The 2,156-nt window shown below is 51.5% G+C and overlaps 2 protein-coding genes across 2 annotated transcripts, besides 1 other annotated feature; both read left to right on the top strand.

Moving 5' to 3' along the window:
* On the top strand, window positions 1–732 carry TraAM80_10512 (uncharacterized protein; the record flags this gene model as incomplete). The annotated part of the gene is made up of 1 exon (XM_029387127.1): window positions 1–732. A coding segment is annotated over one exon (732 nt), but the record flags the coding sequence as incomplete, so codon positions are not given.
* A 261-nt stretch (window positions 733–993) lies between these two features.
* Window positions 994–1,033: a microsatellite.
* Window positions 1,034–1,106: 73 nt separating this feature from the next.
* TraAM80_10511 (uncharacterized protein) lies at window positions 1,107–1,502 on the top strand (the record flags this gene model as incomplete). The annotated part of the gene is made up of 1 exon (XM_029387126.1): window positions 1,107–1,502. The coding sequence occupies one exon, from the start codon at window positions 1,107–1,109 to the stop codon at window positions 1,500–1,502; it is 396 nt and encodes a 131-aa protein (XP_029233032.1).
* Between the last annotated feature and the right edge of the window lie 654 nt (window positions 1,503–2,156).

Raw genomic sequence — 2,156 nt, 5'->3', positions numbered from 1 at the left:
AAGATATGTCGTCCAGGAGTTGCTGAGGCATCGTTGAACTGCATTTTTGAGTGGAATCTGGGCGAGTTTGAGCACCCAGAGGAGACCTATCGTGGTGCTCAGTTTTTCAGAGGTTCACTGCACTCCCTCACTGGCGCAGGCCGAATGAACGGGTATGAGTCTTACTGGGAACATCATTACCCTGCACACGGTGAAATGTTTTTAATATCTCACTTGGATTTGAGGAAAAATACGACGGCAACGTGGTATGACGGGTCAGACTATGCTGAGGCTAACCCTGAAACACCTCATGCTGCATTCGGCATTGTCTGTGAGGTGCAGGACGGATTTATTAAGACAACGACGAAAGTGGTGGTGTCGTGGTCACTGGAACAGTTGTACATCATTCTTGCCGTATTGCTGCCGCTTTTCGCTCTGCTTGCACTACTTATTATCATCATCTTCTGTTGTTGCCGCCGTCGTACCAATGATCAATCTAGGTGGGTGACGCCCATGGTATTGCGAGAGATGAACGGTAATCCGTTGAATGGAACACAACAGAAGCAGCAGCCCGGTTCGGGTTCCGCTGGGGACCCCATTGTTCCCATGAGTCCTCCCCGTAAGCAGCAGCATGTGCCGCAGCAAAATTCCCGGGTGTTACCTCCAAAACGTGCAGTACCTGCTGAGCCCATGCCACGCCTACCACGCTGCCTCAAATGTTTCCCAATTGTTCAGCCTGACCAAAAACCATAGTCGCGGACGTGTTGCATCGGGTGTTTTTTCCAGGTGCAAAGTTTCCAAGGGGCGAGGAGATTGCTGAAGACGCAGATGGTGCCTCTTGGAAATACGAGGAGGGTACGGCGCGGTGGTATCGTCGGAGGCGTGGTGAATGGGGATGATCTGGATACAATGGAGCTACAATAGGCACGTGCATTGTGGGGTTTTCATTGGGGTAGGGATGTGGGCGGCGCGTGTCGTGTGCAGCAATGCTGCTGTGCCGAGTAGTAGCTGTGTGGTTGCGTGGGGTGGGTTTTGGGTTGGATGAAGTTGGGTTCGTAAAGGTGGCATTTTGTTTTGTGTGTGCGTGGCCATCAGCCCTGACGCAATCAGTGGAATGCGATAAATGAATGTGGATATTACAAGAGCTGGCACGGGTGCACAATGTACGTCTACTGTTTGGTTTAGTTTTCTTTTTTATGCTGGGTGACTGCGCGGCCCCGGGGTCAGCTCTCCACGCGGTGGGCGATGCAAGGCGGAAGCGGGCAGAGCCCCTGCAGGAGGAGAGTCTGGAGGACTGGCGCCATCGCTGTATTTCCCGTCCACGATGCCCTTCTGATGTAATTTTTTTTGTTTGTTTTTCAATGAGCATCTCGGCGATGAGGCGAATTGGGGGGCTCGGAGAGGGAAGTGTGAGGGTCGCCACTGTGAAGTGGGCGGAGCACAATGATACCAGACCGCCTCTCACGTGCGCCATTTGTTTGTACATAGTGTTGGCCTCTGTTTTTGATTTTGTTTTATTTTGAGTGTTTGGTTTTATTTTCTTGTGTTTTTGTTCGTTTTGTTTTATTTTGAGCGTCGTTGTCCGCGACTGAGGGGGTGCCCCGGCGGTGCTCTGACCGGCTGCGGCGTGCGCCATGGACGCTGGGCAGGGCGGTGCGGGCTTCAGTGGGACGACCGTTGCGCCTCCCGCCTTGTAAATAAATTATTTTGCGAGTGGGCTCGTCTTGCGCCGCTCCTTTGCGATGTATTTGTTTGCCTTTTTGGTCTTCTGTGGAGGCACGCGCCCAGAGGAATCCAAAGAGATGAGTGGAATTTTTTTTGTATATATTGTTTTCTGCGGGTACTAGCTGCTCTGTTTTCTGCGAGGCCGGTAATCATAGAGTGCCTTGATGTGACGGTTGCTTTTTAATTTTTTGCGTTCCGAGCAAATTCTCTTCGAATTGTAGCGGTGGGCAAGATGGGCCGAAGGGTCTACACTTTCTCGTGCTTTATGTTCCACGTGTGGGGCGAGGGCTCAGGGCCCCACAAGAAGGTTTTATTTTGTTTTGTGTTCAGCGTTTTGTTTTTATTTCAGTGTGTCTTGTTGTTGTTGGTTTGTTTTTGAGCGTCGTTGTTTGCTCCCTGTGCGCCGAGTTGTGGCGAGGGGGCGTTTCTCTTTTTGCTCTTGCGATGGGCCA

Source organism: Trypanosoma rangeli (genome assembly GCF_003719475.1).
Source record: "Trypanosoma rangeli strain AM80 chromosome Unknown Tra_15.4_contig_01019, whole genome shotgun sequence".
NCBI lineage: Eukaryota > Euglenozoa > Kinetoplastea > Trypanosomatida > Trypanosomatidae > Trypanosoma > Trypanosoma rangeli.
Note: the sequence above shows the minus strand (reverse complement) of the source record. Positions and strands in the feature narration are given on the sequence as shown.